The following is a 17,720-nucleotide window of genomic DNA, read 5'->3' as shown; positions in this document are numbered from 1 at the left end:
TTCCAGCCTTTCCCTCCACTCCCATTTCATTTCCCCAAGCCTGCTGGGGCTCCACAGTCCTTCTTTTGGTGCTAGCACACGGTGGCACAGCCCACTTCACAAGAGAATGTCATTGCAGGCTCTGAACCCATTGCCCAAATACTCTTCTGGAAGCAGATGTCTGGGCAAGATAGACATGGAAAATTCTCATCTAATTGCTGGTGCTTCATTGAGGTTAGGTGAGGACCTCAGTCCACCTACGCTTCTCGTCAAGCCAAAGGGAGACCCTTGGCACATTGAATTTGCATTATCAGTGAAAGTATCTGTCTTTCTTTGATGAGGGTGGAGGAAGCCGAAGGCAACTGGGCTCTKGAGTTTCTCTGTTCAGCGCCCAAGGTTAAGTGGGATTGATCAGGCGAAAGGAACAGGAAAGAACAAAAGAAATTGGTCATGCAAAGCCCCATCACCTTGGGAGGTGGYGTTAGGATTCAATTTATTCACAATCTGGATCCTACCTTTATCGGGTATTTTGGTATGGCTTGACACTTGCTCCCTCTGTGGCTTAGGATCTACTGAGATTGTACTTAGATTGTCCGCTAAAATATTCAAGCTAGTGGAATTGGTCTCTGTGCTGCAGCAAAACGCTATCTGCAAGTGGATTTACTCCTCCTCTTATGCAATCGCCATTACTTCACTCTAGATTTTGGTATATTGACACTATGCAGTGTCAAGATATCTTTTAGCAAGATTTTCCCCATTTAGATACCTCAAAATACTTAAAAAATGCATAATTCTTTTTAAAATTGTATGTTGGACTAATAACAKAAAATTTGAACTTGTAACCTTTGTCTTCAGAAACTGGCACTCTGGCATTTTATGGCATTTTAAAGAACGCTTTAGCTCTCAACCTATGGATGCGTTTTTCATCGGGGATTTTCAAATGCCTCCATTTTCAGAGCATCTTCGCAGATTTATTTCTTTCTCCCCACAAAATAATATCCTAACTCTGAAAAACRGGCCCTATGAAACCATGTGAGTTTGGGCACCAGATTCACAAAAGATCACTAGCCACTTCTGAACATCTTGCACAAAATTGTCAAGTGTCTGATGACATGAGAAAGATCAAAGAAAAATGTATTGTGCAGTAAATATAACTGAAGAGTTGTATCCCAGCTCTTTTTATTTAATCAATAGCCTTTAAAAAAGGGAGGAGGGGAGGAAGAGGGAAAGAAAGAGCATCCACATGATATAAAATGTTGAGAGCATAAAATATTAAAAAGTGCCTTCATTTTTTTCTAGCATGCAGTAAAATTGATGAGAGATGGTAAAAGTTACCTAAACATATATTTATTGTAATATGATTATAAAATCATACAATTTATTTTGTAATTATTAATCCAATTTATTTTTGACCACTATATAGAGATTGACCCATTTTTTTTCTCTTCCCTTCAGAGTGTATCTAAAAGGAAATATATATTCTGTAAACTCTCCTTTCTTCAAAGTCAGTATTATCAGCTAATGAATCAAGAGTTCTCAACCAGTATTTGCAACCAAAGATCATTTCATCTAATTTGAAGTATATTACTTTCAGTTTGCTTCCCTTCTATGTTGAACTGTGTTACATTAGCTGCCTTTTCAGGCAACTTGATAGGTGGAAAAATGAGTTGTTGTTATAAGCCTCCATTCCACGTAGGACAGTGTAGGAGCAAGGTCCACCCATCACAGTGCATTGCTTAAAGTTCTCTTGGTGGACAGATTCAATCATTTAGATCCCAGGTCCAAGAAATAAAACTTTGACTTCATTTTCATTTGATCATTTTATCCACTCTCCCTCCTGGCTGCTTGTTTTTTAAATATCCACCTTTATCTGTAGTGTTGGAGACATTTCACTGATGTGTGAAATGATTCTTGTGTGTAGAGCACCCGAAGATCATTTCAGATTAGGCATGGTAAAACTGTTAAATGTGATTTCTTCTCTCTAATTTTAATTTAAGAGGATGAGTAGCCATTAAATTCCCATTGGTAATTATTAACATTTTCCCATTCATTCATTTGTTTTAATATACACAGTTTATACACCTGTATATATTGTGTAGGTCCACTCTCATTAGACTGCTCACAAGAACACAAGATCTTCGATACCCCACATGGCATATCCAAAAGTGATGATGACATTACTATAGGTATAAAATATATTCCTCTTTAGACGTAGCAGGTTCTATTTATACCTTAAATAAGCTTTAAATTCATGCAGAAAATAAAGTCTACAACCAGCAGTGTTCGTGGTCTCTCCCCCTCCATTTCTCTCTCTCAGATATGGTGCTCAATTGCCTTTTCTGTTTTTCTTTCCTTTTCTGATCATCTGTTTCTTCCYTTTCTTTAGTTGCTGGCCAGATGTTCCAATGACATATAGCTCTTTCCAAGCAAATTATTTACTCCGTAAAGTAGACAGACATGTCTGGAAATCACAACCTGGCCAGCTGTAAGTTGTTTAAAGCAGCATACTGTCCTTAAAAAACATACTGGGGTACGAAGGTGTGTTTAAACTTGTGGTTTGCAACTTTTCCCTGCTCCCCGTCAAGGCCGAGGGAAAGCAGCAGAGCATTTAATAAATGGGAAGTTGTTTCTTCCGGAGCTTCTGTCTCCAGAAGCGGAGATACTTGGAGACAGCACTGTCAAATGGACCTTTTCTTGCAGATGGAGGCAGCAGGTACCAACCTTGCTGCATGCTCTAAATAGGAAACTTGTTATTCCCCTGCACCCCAAATATTAATCTTCAGTTTTCTGCAACATTGCATGCTTTTGTGGTTTTTCTCTGTAGTATTTAATTTGCATGATGCTCTTTTGATGCCCTTAGATGAAAAAGACCAGATAAGACCTCTTGTATCCCCTAGGCTGGCCTGCATTTTGCAGGTCTATAGGTCACTGCTATCCCCATGATTCATATAGGAAAAGCAGCAATATAGTCCAAAAGTTTGGCCAAAAGAAGTTGTTGGCATACGTTAAGCTGTTTCTCAGTTGCGTGCTTCAACTAGAAGACCATGATTTTGCTGTATCGTTAGTGCGGGAGTTTGAAAGTTGTTTTCCTTTTCCTGTGCCCGAGACGACACCCTTAGATACTGTGGGTAAGATGGACATGCACTGTGTCTACAGAGTTAGTATCTGTCCTGAAGACAGTGTGGCATGCACACACACAGCTGCCTCCATAACTGAGTGATAAGATTTTGCCATGGAGTTCTGTCAAGATACATATTGGTGAGAAAGTGTGTCTTTGTCTTGTGTTGTCATTTCCTGAAACGTAACTGTCATGTAATAATATATATAATAATAAATAATACAAATATCAATAGCATAATATAAATAACAAATGCAGGACTGTCTAACATTATATGGTTATTGCTCTTCTGATCAGCGTAATCTCTCACATGTTAGGTTGCTGGAGATCAAGACCAAGTTTGATCTACCTTGTACAGCTATCTTAAAGGCTGTATGAACAAGAAAAAAATCAAGAGAGAAAACAAACAAACAAAATAATTTATTCTAGATAAAAACAAGCAGAAACCCCAATAAAAGTAGATGTGAGATGGCATGAGTCTCCTTGCCATTCACATCGCTAATCAAAGTTGTCCAGCAAACTGGTTCTAGCAACACTAGGTCTYGTGTTCTACAATTTCTAGTGAAATAAGAACTGCAGCCTGTGAAGCGCTCATTTTGTAGGAGATTTTAGGAGGAGAAACTAAACAAACTTTCTGCTTTCCCAAAGTACTCTGGATACTCCTGATCAAAGCTGAGGTTGAGCCATCCTCTGCTTCAGACTTTGTATGGGTGTAAAGTAGAGGTCAGCTTCAGAGCTGTCTTGTGTAGCTAAATCCAGATTGCTGGTGATGTCCTGCAGCCGAGTCCAAGCCACTTCTGGAGGGCCAGACCTACTTGAGGGGCCTGAGCTGCATGAACAAGATCATCATAGTGCCATGGATCCCGGTGGCAGTGCCGGCAGCACAGGGACATGCGTTTCTGCTTGGCAGCACTTGGGAGAAACACGGGGTTTCTCACCTTTGCATCAGTCATGTCGGTGGGATTCGTCTTGCCTAATGTATGTATCTGAAAGTTAGGGATCTAATCCCTCCGTTGTCAATGCAGAGAGAGGGTAATGCTCTTTAGTATAACTAATCTCCCTTCGCTGACAATAGAGAAACCCTAGATGACTAGCTTAGACTAATTGCTCCGCTCCAACAGTGGGATTTAGTCATCTGAAACAGTGAAATGTTATCAGATTAGAGGAATAGCTTTTCACACCTATACAAAACAAATGCAGTCTGAGTGGAAAYAACTGCACGGCACGACAGATAGCTGGGACTTAGCCTGCAAGTTCCTCTTGCGAGGAGGAGATGTATTTTAAATGTTTGTGCAACTCCCAGCAATACAGTGTCTTAAATACCTCTCAGCGCTCCAGGTATTTACTGTCGCAGGACCCTGTGCAGTTTATTGAATTTTTCCGTTTTAAAGATGGAGATCCAAGCAAGAGGTTAATTGGCTTGCATAAGATCTAAGGTGRTGAAATGGGAAAGGAATCAAGGTTTTCTATTCCTCTCCTGATTGCGTTCACGATTTGGGGCTGGTGTCACRGACACTTGTCCACCGATCCTCCGTCATTAAATGCAGTTCGTTGCTCAGCTTTCGGCATTGCTTGCTTGGTGTAACAGATTACCACTGTTTTCGTCTTCTGAATGTTTTAAAAATTCTGTAGGCAAGCACAAAACCAAACCATAAAACTTCTAATGTCCACCACTGTATGTAATTTGTCTACAATGGTCTACAATATACTCAGATCAGTTGTGAATCTACAATCAAATTTAGTGTCAACCGTCAAAGTTAAACTCCACAGCTGGACTTTCATCTTGAAAGAAGTCAGATAGCCCTGTGCATCTGGTTTAATCTTCCCTTAAGCCATATTATTTTAAAGGCACTCCTGCTTAGTGCATCTTAGAATTGAAAAATAATACTCATATTCCCTCTCATCCTCAGCAGCTGTGATCCCGCTGCAGATGTTGTTCTGTCAGACATTTCATTATGTGTGATAGAAAACGTAGGTTCTTGCTGTCCGTCTGGGTTGCCGCTTTGTGGATTTTATTTTTCTTTATCTATGCTGCTGGCTGTAGATGAGTCCTTCCATAATACACCGCTTTATTTCCTACGGCTGCTGCTTCGCCTTCTTTCCAAGCTCAAGGCCAGCCGAGCGTTTGCGGCTGCACGGAGCAGCCCAACAGAAGCCCCATTGATTCCCATCATGGGCTCTATGGGGGCCATTCTGCTCAYACCTCAAAAGAAAGCTTTGTTCCTTCAGCTGGTAGTGTCTTAAGATGCTGATACTTGCCATATTTTTGGAGAACTGTAGCAGTTTATCAGCCTGGTTGACACTTCCCATTGAGCTCCAGCCTACCCTGGTATTTGCCTCCACGCACATGTCCGGCCCGGCAGCGTGGGACTGCTTTAGAGCAGCCCAGGCGTCAGAGGGAATTATGCTTTGTGAAGGAGGAGGAATGTGACGTGCTGGTGGCCTGGCCTGAAATGTTAGCAATGGATTTAGTATTTGGGGCAGGAGGTACRGGATTTATCATGTTGGTTCCATATTTTCCTGGCCAGCTTCCACGACCACTGAGATATTTTTAGCATGAAGTGCAAGCTATGTTGTCTTAGTTGAGCTTGGAGCATGACTTTTTAACATGGAACTGGTTTGAACTGCTAATCATTGAAATGATTTACTATTTTTTTTATTACAAGAGCAGCTCGAATCCCAGTCACGTTTTGCAGATGAAAAGGGAAGCAAGTTGAAACCCACCTTTACTTGACTTGCAGTCCTTCACGAGATCCGTGTTTCCTCAACTACTGTCTTCATGTCTCTGAATCGTTAAAAGGAGATTATGCCAAAATTTGTTTTTAACTTGTCTTTTGGTCATTTGATAAATGTTRTATCAGAATGACTAAAAGTAATCCCAGGGTATCACCAGGCTAAATGAGAAGGGTAGAACCAAAGGATCATTTCTGTTGTGAACAATTTATGGCCTTAATAGAAGTCCACAGCTGCTATATGGAAGGCAAGAACTTGCTGTCAGTGTATTTATACTGCTGACTACTCCCTCTTTGCCTTCATTCCCAGACTCAAGTTCACCAAAATGATCCAGCTCTTAAATACCACATTCTGTTAAGGAATTAGAAGCAATATCATTGTGTCAGGAGGTCATATCAGTATATTTTAAGATACTAGTGTATAATGTAGGAAAGAGGTTCAGCTCTACCACAAATATAACAGGAAGTCTATGAAAGTTTGAATTTTGAAGTCCAGAACTGTTGTTAGCTTAGTGTACTTGATGTCTACTGGCCTTTTTAAGTAATTCTCAGTTTTGGATGATTTTTGTTTGTTGTTTTGCAGTTCCTGTGTTAACAGGGCCTCAGCAAAAATGAAAATCATTTTTAAGACGCGTGTATACTGTCAAGCGGTGTAGAGAAGCCTTTGGCTGAAAAGAGTGTCAACATCTTATTTACTTTTTGAGCCTAGTAAACAAGCACCAACTCCAGTACCTGATGTAGATAAAAAAAAAAAAAAAAGAAAAAGAAAAAGAAAGAAAGAAAAAAAAAATCCAGCCTTTTGCCTCAAAACTAGTGGTTTAAAGTCTCATCCAGCAGCGCTAGAAGTCAAAACCAAGACATGAAAATAAACTTCCCTTTGACTACCTTGGCAACAGAGAAGACCACGTCCTATTGCTACAAATTACAAGGCAATTTCCCAATTAAGGCCCTCCCAAAGCCCCCAGCAGTTTCCCTGAAATCAGTGCCTTTCAGACGTCGGAAGTGAGTAAATCACGCAGTAACGCAACCCCCTTCCCGGCCGCGAGAACTCCGCTGGCGCCGAGCCGGTGCTTCGGGGGGAAGGTGAAACTCAGTTACGTGCTAACGCGCCCCGAGGGATTTGCAGGTTGCAAAGGGTCAAAATCGCCAAGACAAGCTGCAAACTCGGCAAAGGTGCCCCCTCGGCCTGCGTCGGCGCTCCCCGCTCTCCCCGACGGGGGCTGGCGGGTCCCGGAGCGGTGGCTGGGTGACCGGAGCGGGCGAACGCTCCAGCTGTCCCCACCGCCTCCCAGCAGCTCCGGGGCAAACAAAAGGCACATTTCCAGCGAGCGATATTTCCCCCCTTTTCCTTTCTCTTTTTTTCTTTTTTCCAAGGAAAGGGTGGAGGGGGACATTGCTAATTTTTTTTTTCCTTCCCCCTCGATGGTAATTAAGAGCGCGAACACCGGCTAGGCTAGAGCGAATGCAAACAAGACCCCTATAGGCAGCGCGGTGCATTAATGTAAAATATGCCCAGACAACATAACTTGTCAGAGAGGATTATTTCTGCTTAGTGAATCTGCAGGGGCCCCTTTGCTCCGCCACTCAGCGGCTGCCGAGCGAGAGCAAGCGAGAAAGAGTAGCCATTAGTGAGTCGCTACTGTGCATTGATGTTTGAGCGCACTTCTGAGCCGGCTTTTGTTGCGAATATCGGCGCAGAAAGCATGCGCTGTCCCAAATCCGCTGTTACTATGAGAAATGAGGAGCTGCTTTTAAGGTACGTTGTCTCCCTTTGTTTTAACGCGTGCTTTCGAGTTGCCCGGGCCCGCCGCAACTACAGCCGCGGCGCGTATTAAGTAGTTTCCCCGTTTAAAGGAGAAAGCAGGCATCGCTGCGTCCGAGGAGCGTTCGCCGCTAGTTAGGCTCGCGCATCGCGTGCGTGACGACAAATGCACCGAGAGGGGCGAGGAGAATAAAATATATATATATATATATATACACACATATATATATATATTTATCCTAAATGGGAGCTGGTATTTCTTTCATCGCCTCCTTTGCAATATTTCTGCCTGCTTCATTATTATGCACTGGGCATGGAATAAGCACGGAAAAAGCGAAGGCAGACTCCATATTAGAGCGGGTGCCCTATATACCACTTTAATTTTCACTTAGCCTATGCAAATAGTTATCAACGCTGTGGCCAGTCCTCAGCGCTCACGGATGCTTGCAAAACGTGTAAATACTCCCGTACGTGGGCTTGCACGCATATTCTCGCCGTTGCAGCGTTTCGCGGGGGGCGAGCATCGACTACTCTTTGCAGAGCCACGCATGCACGCACACACACACACACACACAGAGGCACGCACACACTCGGGATTTGTGCTCGAGCTGGCACCCCCGCTTYGCGAAATGTAGTCTTTTGTTTATTTGCTAGCAGACGTCGTAGCCCCGGCTGCGTCTTTCGGTCTGACAATGGGACAGCGGAACAATGGTGCTGTCAAAGTCGCTTAGCGTACGGCTGGCGCTGCCTCGCCGCTGCTGGTTTAGGGCTTTTTTTCTTTATTCTCCCCCCCCCTTCCTTTCTCATCCCCTTTTTCCATTTCCCTTCATCCTTTTCTTTCTTTCTCTCTCTCTCTCTCTTTTTTTTTTTTGCGCCTACAGCAGAACACGAAGCGCACCGCCTCTTTTGTGGAGGTCGCTGCATTCGGTAGCCGGCGCTGGCAGCGCGGGGAGGGGGAGCTTTGCGTCTCGCAATTATGCCCGTTGCGTTGAGTTGGAGATTTATCGCCAGCCGCCCCTCTTAACTGTGCCGAGAAAACTTAYCGATCCTGCAAGCTCGCGATACCGCCGGCGATCCGGCAAATGCCCAGTTGCCCAGGGTGCTCCTGCATTGTTTTATGCCCCATCGTATCAACTTTAAGCGCTGTTTTGAAGGTACACTTCCTAATTTTGTTTAGGTAATGAAAATGCAGTAGAAATGATAGAGCAGATGGGAAAACGGGAGCCCATGCCACTTCCCATTTTTATAATCCAGCTATTAGCATACGTGAGAATTTGTAAGGTCAAGCAGAGTGATTTACCTGGATGATTCCTATCCCCCAAACCTGGCAAATTATTCATATGACACTTCCTGAATGATCTATCTATTTGGAAAGCCATAGTTCAGGATTAGAGCAGCTAAGACGGTTTTTTGTTATGGATTTGCAATACGTGCATGCACAATGTGCATTAGGAAAAGAAACTGTTACAAAGCTTTTTCAAAAATATGTGAATTGTTTATCGGACAGCAGGTTATATCTTAAATAAAGGGAATTGCCACCAGTATTCTGGAGTTTCTGGAAGTGTTTCAAGTCTTTAAGTAGTTCACACATTAAGTAATTGTATCACTTCTTTTGATAATAACTGTAATCATTTCTGAGAGAAATGATAGATACTTACTGGCGCTTTTTATTTTTTCCTGAGGTCAATTAATTTTAAGGCTTTCACTCTTTATTTTTTCAAACTAGATAATGTTGCATTGATTTCTATTATGAAAACAAACAGCAAAAAGGGACATTAAAGATAAATTGGTGAGGGTCATAGCTTTCTGCAGCGTGCGTTTTCCACAGCCAGTGCTTTATGGGGAGACTCTGAGAACTCTTTTATTTGGGGGGAATTTTCTTTTTTTTTTTTTTCCTGTTGTCTCCTCCCCTTCCCTCCTCGTGTGTTGAGATGGTATAAATGAACACCACTGAGTTCATGATAACCAAAGCTAACGCTGCATCAAATGTGCCCCAGGCTTCGAGGTTATGGAGAATCCATCCATGCTACACGTTGTGTATGAGCATGGAGACGTTGGGCTCTGGATGACAGCACCATCCCRTGGTGGCAGTGTCTTGGGGAGAACTTCTTCGAGAAGTTCCTTCCACTAACTAGCCGCCGGCAGCTCTGCCGTGCCACGGCTGGGGCGGACATCTCTTTTGCCACATTCTCCTCCCTCATCCGGGGCGTTGGAGCAGCCACTGGCCTTTAGCGATGGCCTGGCAAGAAAGCGTATTCCTGGCTCCCAGGAACGTGCGAAGGCTCCTTTAGCAATGGCCTGGAGCAGGGTGAAGGCCACTTGCACAGCAGATCCCAGCAGGCCCCCCAGCTCCCCTTTTAAGGGCCATACCCTGCTAAAGCTCTTTGCCAAGCTCGCTCACCCAGGGGAGCAAGTGCCTATGGTTGCGGATAAATCACACAGACTAAGGACTTGGGTCTTGGATCACCAGTTATTTTCTTCAGTTCCAAAGGTATTTTGGGGCATTGCATTCACATCAAAGTCTAATTTCTGCATTATTCTGTGTGAACCCCATTCCTAAAAAAAAAAAAAAAATCCTTCGATGCAGATTTACTGAAATACTGCTTTTTGAACCGTAACAATTACTATTAACATCAAAGGCGGTGGAGCAAATCTCTAACATAAGCCATTGCTCAGCAGCCAGGCTTTAATAAGGGAGGGTGTAGAGGGCTAGAGATCTCACGCGGGACTCCCACAGGTGTCCGTAGCGTTACCTGGTTCAGGTCTCCCCTCGCAGCAAAGCAACATGGTGCCTTGTGGTCATCAAACTTGGCGATATCTGCTGCCATTATGGTGATAAAAGGGCTAATTCAGACTGTGCTGAGGGCAGTTATTTCTTCTGGCAATGACTAGGTATAAGGCCAAAAGACGCAAAACACAAAAAGATGCAAAATGCAAAAAGCTCTTGGTCCTACCTGTGAGAGCAGGAGAGGTGCTAACTTGGAGCTAGTTTTCCACGTTGCCAYAGGAAATGGAAAGAAAATATATTTACTTATTAGCCTGGCATCTTTGTCTACGTTTTCCGTGGATCCACGAAGCCCAATCTCTCACATCAACATGTTAATATTCTCTTTGTTAAGCGAGAATAAAACTGAAGTGTTTCTGTTATCAAATTTAAGTATATAAGATTGCAAACTATACCTTTGGGGCTGAAAAACAAAGGCGAGTATTCAATTAATATTCATATCTAGAAGTTTTCCTGCAARTGTAGATTGTGCTTGAATACTTAAGAAGTCATTCAGGAGTGAATCAATACTAATTATTGTAATCAGGAGGGTTAATTAGCTGAAGATGCTGCTGATGGAAAGTTCACTGCTTACAGCCCTGAAAACACCTAAGTTGATGAAATCTGAAAGCAAGATGTCTAAGAGGACTTTATAGAGAGAGAGAAAGGCTCGGTTTGCCTTCGGCGTTTGAAGAGCCAGTTGTTCCAAAGAGGAAACATGGCTTGTATTTGTACGCCTGTTTTTTTTAAATTCTGTTAATTCAGAGGGTGTTAGAAGATGCAAACTCAATCTGTCTGGGAGATATTTTGTGGTAGCTTCTCATTGAACACAAGTAGTATTTTGGATAACCTGTAATATCTCCGTAGCATTCCTTTGGAGATTACCATAAATTAATATGGATAATCTCATGCATTTGGAATCTGCTTCCAGCCCGGTTATTGGGAGCGGTTGTTTTTTGCCACTTGGGTGCACGCAYGGGGTCTGTAGGTACTTAAATTGCACCGGCTCTGTATCTGATAGGCATGTGTACGTCTGCGTGTGTATATGCACACGTACACACGCGCGGACAGCTTAAAATATTTTTAATTTKGGGCTTTTTATTTCTCAGATCCAGTGTCCTCAAAACTCCCACTCACATGCCTTCTATTAACAAAGAAAACAAAGTGTTCAACTGCATGTAAATCAGAGAGCAGTTCCTAAACAAGTGAAATTTAAATCATATGAGAAAAAAAGAACGTGTCGAAGTAATATTCCTTCCTTCTCTCCTCTTTGGAGCAGTTCTGTTTCCTAACGTGAGCCCTAGTGAGCTCAAGCAACTCAAGCAAAGCTACCGCCTTTTGCGTTATTTTGCATTATTTGGCCCTGCRGTGGAAGAGAGCGTCGGCTAAAGGCGCTTCAAGGCAGCACTCGGCGTGCTGGGGGTTGACGGTCTTTGGTGGGCAGAAGGAGACTAGACCAGGGTGCAAAATGGATTTGGGGTTTCCTTACCAAGCAACTTTAGTTTCTCTGATATTATAACGATCAGTGACCGAATGGGCTAATGTTGGGTATATCTTCAGGGTTTCTGACCTCGTGGCTAGGTTGAYGGTGCTGGAAAGTGTGGACTCCCAAATCTACCCTCAGTTTCCAGGGAATATTAGACCGTGCAGTGAGGCCACATTACGGGATGAGGCTCCGGCACATCCCGTGCTCGCAGTAAAGTGTCTCGGCTCTGTGAACCGGCCGGCGYGCTGACGAGGCTGAGGTGGTGTGGACCACAAGCTGCCTGGCAAAACGCAGCCCAGTAAAAAKGATGCTTGTATTTCAATTAAAAAAAAATGTGTTTGAGGGTAGGGAGAATTATCCGCTTGTTCCTCCATCGAACACACCTGGTGGCTGATGTGTCCCTTATCCTGGCAGAGCAACTGAATTTTAGATTAATTCTCTATATTCCAAAGGAATTGGATTACCAATAAAATTGCTTAAGAAGTTTTAAATATGGCACTTATACAAAGATGATGCCTTCTGCTGTTGCAAGAGAGGAGGTTTTTCTGGAGTCTCCTGCTTGAGCCTTTCTCCACTACTTTTGAAGAGCAATCTGCATGCCCACAGATGTTATTAGACTTCTTCACCTCCTTCCAAGYTATTCAGCAGCGGCTGCTGCCAGAYCCCAGGGGCAGGAGAGGCTGTATTCGTCTTTTTATTTCAAGGCACCACAAGGCTTCAGGATGATTTCCTGCAAGGCTTCGGGAACAGAGGAGGGCAAGCTTTTCCTACCGGGGTGGTTGCGGTGGCACGAGGAACCATTGAACGCAGCCCTCAGGTGGGCTCCCAGGATGTTCCCGTGGCAGGAAAAGCAGCAGGTCATCTCCAAGAGCAGCCTTGGAGGATGCAAGACAACTGTCTAGTAGGAAGACAGCAAAGAGTTTGGGGGGCGGGGGGAGGGGATGAGCAAAAATCAGAGAGGGGAGGTGGGAATCAGCCATCCCCTGTAACAGAATGGAGGAGCAAGGAGAAAAGCAAGAGCTACCACAGATCTTCTGGAAATTGGCCCTTGCAAGCGGAGGTATCTGCAGATGAGGCAAGCTCGGCTCTCTGAAGTGAATTTAAGATTCAGATGCTGCCACCTGCTCTCTGTAGGAGCTGCAGGTCAGCTGCTGAGGCCTCCGAGAAGGAAAATGGTAAATTGCCAGAAAACCCGAATTCTTAGAGACCACATTTCCAACCGTAAAAATCTCTTTGGTTTCATTCTCTCCCTCTTCTGCCTAAAAGTGATCAGACTATTTTCGGCCGAAACGCGAGGAAGAAGCTCGCGCTAACACTCGAGAATTTGTCTGCATCATTTCAGCCCACATTTAATTTTAATGAGGGAGTTATATAACCCCCTTTAAAAATAACAAAACACTAACAGGACTGCCTCAGCAACATCAGGTGTTCTGCAGTGCTGCTCCGATGAATCACACGGCGACTCGTCTGTGCACGGCTCGTGAACATGCATTTAACTCAGTTAACCCCTCCTCCGAATGTAGCAATCTCAAGTGGCCAAAATTTTTCCTAAAGAGTCATTTTCTCCAAAGGGTGCCAAACTAGATGCCTGCCCTAGGAAGCTATTGGTGTTTTCATTTTTATATAACAGAATTGTGACACAAAYGGATTTTTTTTAAATAAAGTTCCAAATGAAACATTGTGACTCCACTGCAACGAAACATTTTACGTCCAAAAACTAAGTATGTTTTAACCGCTCGCTTCAAAGGAGAAAGCCAATGTTTCTATCTGCTGTACCCWAATCTCTGAAAGGGTTAAGAAGATCCCTTTTACAGGCAACTCTAGGAAGAATAAACATACGGCTTTATAAATGCTCCTTTTGGAGAGAGAGTTTGAGGGTAAAAAAAAAAAAAATGAATCCAGGATTTTAAGCCTGGTAAACATCTTGGTTTGCTGCAGTCTGTGACTTCAGGAAGTCCCCGAACCATTGATTTCTGGAAGATGGAAAGGATCACAGGACACGTGCTGTAGTCGGGCTCCTTTTCTTTGCATCCATTACAAGCCATTATCAGCCACAGGGTCGGGGGCTAGATGGACCTCTTGATCTGACCGTTGTGGCAGTTCTTGCACTCTCTGTTTCTTTTCTTTTCTTTTTTCTTTTTTGATGGGGTTTCTGCCTGTCAGATTGCCTTACAGTTGCTGTCGAAGCGTGTTCTTTCTGTGCTTCTTGTCTGAGGTTGAATGGATTCTGTCTATGAGAAATAAGGATATCAAACAAAGATAGGTACTTTCCATATTATCAGGGTGGCTGGTTGTTATTTTTGAGCACCAAAGATGTATGCCAGGCACTTCACGAACAAGCAAGAAAAGACCTGTGAAATTGCCGTAAAAAGTTAGGATTTGCACGTAAGGTGAGGTGCAGTTGTTGGCAGGGAAAGGGAAAGGAAAGCACATGGTGGAAGCGAAGGAGACGACAAGAAGGAGGTTAACGGCGTGAAGGTCCTGTGGTTAGTCAGAAGGGCAATGCAGCAGGCTCAGCCAGCAGATGTTGTAATAAACCCTGCGGATCACTTCTGTCTCTTTGGGGGTATAAAAATAAGTCTACTTTTGGATACCTGCCTCTTCTGATGTTTCTTCTCTTCTCCTGTTGCTTCCATCCTATAACCTCACTTTTGGCGCTGTAGGTGCCACCCAGTATTGCCTCCTGCTCCAGCCTTCTGCTGTATTGTCCATGCCCACTGCCTACTCATTGAGTCCTGCATTTTTCACACTAATTCGTCTCCCTAACTGTGTAAAACCATCCAGAGATCTCAAATTGATGCCAAAACAAGAGCTTCTCATATCTTCTAGTAGTTGTTGCTGCAGGTTTGGGCAGGGGAAGGAGGGTTTGGGGGTTTCGGTGGTCTTTTCCCCCCAGAAAACAGAGTGAGCAGGAAATCAGGTCTGCCCGGTGYATGCAGAGCCCCCGTTTCTCTCCTGCTTGGGCAGTGGAACCAGTCAGCCTGTGAGAAGATAAGGAGAAAAGATCAATCAGTCAATGCTTGCTGTCAAGCTGGGAGAGGACAGGGTTGGAAGAAGCCTTGGGCTCGCGTATGCACGATGGGCTTCACACGAGCAACACCTTCAGAGGACCGGCGATGCCCGTCGGTAGGTAGCGGGGTGGTGAGGCAGAGCGTAGCGTCTGCGCGTGCCACCGCACGTCACCGAACGGAGGCAAGACGGAGTTGCCGCCTGCGGGGCGAGCAAAGGCCGCGTGCCCACGGCCTGGTGAAATCACCTCTTCGTTGGTATGAAATGGAGGGAGGGGGAAAAAATAAAAGCGAGTGGGAAGTTTTACTATAGCAACCAAGTTTACATAATATCAGTATGCTTCAAGTGAAAGCTCTAGAAACACTTAATTTGAGGTACCTTGCCACAGTGCTGATTTTAAATGCTGTTTCTTTCCGTACATCCCCGCTTAGCTACAATAGCCTGTAGAATCGGGGGGGGGAAAAAAAAAAAAAAAACTCCCAAGCCGCTAGGATTTCAATATTCAGAGTTCATTTGCCCGCTCTAACCAATAATTTCCTTTGCTTTTAAGAAAGGCTTTGGGTTATATGTGAACTGTTTTATTTCTCAAAATACGGTGAAGGAAAGGCTGCTAAGTGCTCGGTTTCGCTTCAGGCGAGCGTATAAGGCAAATAAAACTCCTCCCAAGGTTTCAGGATGCAAAACTTGAGAAGAAGGACTAGTTCCAAAAAAAAAAAAAAAAATCAAAATGCTCGTGGGGGGGAAACCCGTGCAGAATTGGGCCCTTTCCTCTTGCCACCCCCAGCAAGGCACCGCCGGGGCTCGGTTGCTTTTGCACCGGCTCTCCCCGCCACCCGCCGCAGCCGACGCGGTGACACCGTGTGAAATGCTCAGGGTTTTTTTGGTCTTGTTTCGTTTTTTTCCCCGCTCACCCCTCCGGGTTGACTCGCGTGTAGGCGCTGTGTTATTTATGTTCGAGGGCCGATGGATTTGATCGCGGCTCCTCCCGGCGAGCTTTTCGCGAGCCGTATCTCGGTATCTCTTATGGAGCGGGTTTCTTCTTGCATTTGACCCTGCTCCTGCCTCCAACTTTTAAATGGCAAAAAGCAAATGTGCTTTGAAAAGTGTGTTACGCTGTGGATGTTAAATAAAGCAATAACCTATGCACTTGTAATGCTTTCTCTATGACCTACTTACATACTACTTCACCCTCCTTATAGTATGATTAAAAGCTGCTTTGAATCCACTATTCCCTCAAGGGATTTGAGGCTAGAATTTAACAAACTGCTGAGAAGGCTTAAGTCAGTAAGAGGGCTTCCCTACAGCTTCTTCCAGCTAATTCACATGTAATTAAAAGGAAAATAAATATTTCAAAAGGACATACGTTTTTACGAAGCATTTTTGAGCACTTCCACCTTGCCGAACGGCGCAACCGTGTCGCGAGCTCGCTGTTTCACGGGCGGATTTTAAGCAAAACGACTCGCGGCCCTCCCCTCCCCTCCCTCCGCTTTCCGGTGCGGAGCGCGGGGAATCTGGGTTTTGCTCCTTCGAAGCCCCAGGGTGGGGAGACCCCGGTCGCACCTACCTAAGAAAAAAAAAATGATGCCGACGAGGGGGTGGAGACTGCTGGCTTACGAGAGCATCTCCATCCTCGCTGAGCTGCCCGTGTTTCTCGGGAGCTAAAACCTGCCCCTTCTGCAGTGGCAAGCTCTGGAAATTGAAAGTTAATCCAACTCTGCTCTGGGCTGGATTAAGCCCCACGGAGGCCTCGGATCAAAACGCAGGTGGCTGCGTCCAGCTGGAGAAAGTCTCTTTATTTCGCCCGCGCGCCCRTTCCTCCTCCTCTCCACGTCCCTCCGCACGCTCACGCCCGCCGCGGCGGCGGGCGGCGTGGAGGGAGCACGGGCAGGTCAGCCCGGCGTTTGCATTTCCACGTAGGTGCCGCGGCGGTGAGGGCGGTGTAGGACCGTATAGGACAGGCGAGATTAATAGCGCTATAGGTGCCTGCTCAGGATTGCAGCTGTCCTGCGAGGATTACGCCGAGGGCCAAGTGAACCTTTTCTTTCTTTAGACTTGCAAAGCAGGCAAAAAATTTTGCAGCCTGAGGGKTTTTTTTTCCTTCCTTTTAACTGCTTAAAATGGCAAAGTGCAATAAAGCAGCCTCTTAAAACCGGCCTAGCCTGTCTTTTTATTATCATATCGACGTTCACCAAAATTTAAATAAGAGTCGGCCTGATCTATAGCGCATTTATGTGTTCTGTTGGTCACCTTAATTTTATTTAGGGGTGATACTTGAACAGTTTAAGTGTAGTAGTTTTTAATGAAGGTTACTCACTGCTTCCCGGTGTCAGTACCGAGTAATAAATGAAATTACAAAATGTAGAAAAAGGAAGGAGAAGTAAGCGCGACGCAGATATGAACGCTGCGTCTGCCGCGACTTCCCGGATTCTCCAGGAATCTCCGCAAATACGTTCACGCTCTTCTGCCTAGAGCCGCGCGGTACTGCAGCGAGCAGGTACGAGGAGGCAGAGGGGACGCGAGAGCGGCTTGCCGGGGGCGGCAGCGCGGGCCGGGGGGTTTCTCCCTTATCCGAACGTCAAATATCGCAAACGTCTTGATTCGGTCGCTTTTGGCCACGGCCAACTCCAAGCACAAGCACGGGCTGCAGGCAGGCCATAGGCGCCGGAGCCATTTTCCCATCAGCATTGGTTTAAATCCCCGTGTGTTTTTTGGTTTTTTCTTTCTCTTTTTTTTTTTTTTTTTTTGCACAAGCCAGAGGTGCTGAGGTTTAAAACTCAGGGCAAGGCGAGCCTTGGCAGAGCAACGTGCCCGAGGCCTCGGGAAGGAGGCACATGGGAGCTGCCTGGGCGCTTGGAAATAAAATTTTTAAA

At 44.9% G+C, this 17,720-nt stretch overlaps 1 protein-coding gene across 4 annotated transcripts in view; it reads left to right on the top strand.

Moving 5' to 3' along the window:
- The window catches only part of CELF2 (CUGBP Elav-like family member 2), a 326,855-nt gene that overhangs the window by 101,319 nt on the left and 207,816 nt on the right, over window positions 1-17,720 (top strand). Inside the window, exon 1 of one of the 4 annotated variants that reach the window (XM_085299422.1) lies at window positions 7,363-7,585. The exons of 1 other annotated variant lie outside the window; for it this stretch is intronic. In XM_085299422.1, the coding sequence (XP_085155548.1) occupies window positions 7,479-7,585 (107 nt within the window). In that variant the 5' untranslated portion in view covers window positions 7,363-7,478. Of the gene's footprint in view, window positions 1-7,362; window positions 7,586-17,720 lie in introns of those variants that run through there. 2 more of the 4 variants (XM_085299428.1, XM_085299447.1) reach the window with 2 other exon arrangements.

The sequence above is a fragment of the Rhea americana genome, unplaced genomic scaffold, assembly GCF_003343005.1.
Source record: "Rhea americana isolate MKP2758 unplaced genomic scaffold, rheAme1 scaffold_1, whole genome shotgun sequence".
NCBI lineage: Eukaryota > Metazoa > Chordata > Aves > Rheiformes > Rheidae > Rhea > Rhea americana.
The sequence above is the reverse complement of the archived record's forward strand: the minus strand, read 5'-3'. Positions and strand labels throughout refer to the sequence as shown.